At 55.0% G+C, this 773-nt stretch overlaps 1 protein-coding gene across 1 annotated transcript in view; it reads left to right on the top strand.

Moving 5' to 3' along the window:
• LOC107115693 (rap1 GTPase-GDP dissociation stimulator 1-like) overlaps positions 1–773 on the top strand; it is a gene marked incomplete at its 5' end in the record, with an annotated part of 45925 nt that overhangs the window by 37393 nt on the left and 7759 nt on the right. Inside the window, one exon of the mRNA XM_015417450.1 lies at positions 226–352. Coding sequence (XP_015272936.1) covers positions 226–352 — 127 coding nt within the window. The remainder of the gene's footprint in view (positions 1–225; positions 353–773) is intronic.

Genomic DNA, 773 nt, shown 5'->3' with positions numbered 1-773 from the left:
CCGGATTAACTTTCCTCCCCGTTGCTGCCGGTTGTTGCCGGGGGCCAAGGGGAACTGGGGGGGGGGGACCAGCCAGAGTTGCTATCCTGTTCAAGGGCAGCGTCACCATCCATTTGCATGCCCAGGCAAGAAGACCCCTTTTCCTCTAACTGGTGTGAGTGGCAACCTCTTGCGTTCTGGGAAGCCTCCATTAACCCCGCCCGCCCCTTCTTCTTCTGCAAACAGGAAGTCGTCCAAGCCATTCAAGAGGCCCAAGGAGTGAAGCATCTGGTTTCCATGGCGACAAGCGAGCATGTCATAATGCAGAACGAAGCTCTCATCGCCTTGGCCATCGCCTCCGCCATCAGTTTAGGTACTCCAGCCCTTCCTTGGCAACCCTCCCTTCAAGCGGGCACTTGAGGTGGACTACCTCAATAGTCCCGTCATTCGCACACAGACCTTTGTCAGTGAAATAACTCTGGTCTGACGCTTTAGTCAGTTGTCATTACTTGTGCCTTGTAGGGTCCCAAGGTCTCTCTGCAGGACTGGGGCCAGGGAACCAGGCAGCAGAACTTATAGGCATTTAGAAGATACGGTTGCCAACTTTTAGTTGACAAATTCCTGGAGATATGGGTGGTAGAGCCTAGGGAGGGTGGGGTTTGGGGAGGGAACTCAGCAAGGTATAAGGCCTAGCGATGCCAGCCTCCAGATGGGACCTGGGGATCCCCTGGGATTACAACTGACCTCCAGACTTAAAATCACAGGAGGAGGAGGAGGAGGAGGAGGAGGAGGAG

Source organism: Gekko japonicus, unplaced genomic scaffold (assembly GCF_001447785.1).
Source record: "Gekko japonicus isolate JY-2015 unplaced genomic scaffold, Gekko_japonicus_V1.1 scaffold2974, whole genome shotgun sequence".
NCBI lineage: Eukaryota > Metazoa > Chordata > Lepidosauria > Squamata > Gekkonidae > Gekko > Gekko japonicus.
The sequence above is the reverse complement of the archived record's forward strand: the minus strand, read 5'-3'. Positions and strand labels throughout refer to the sequence as shown.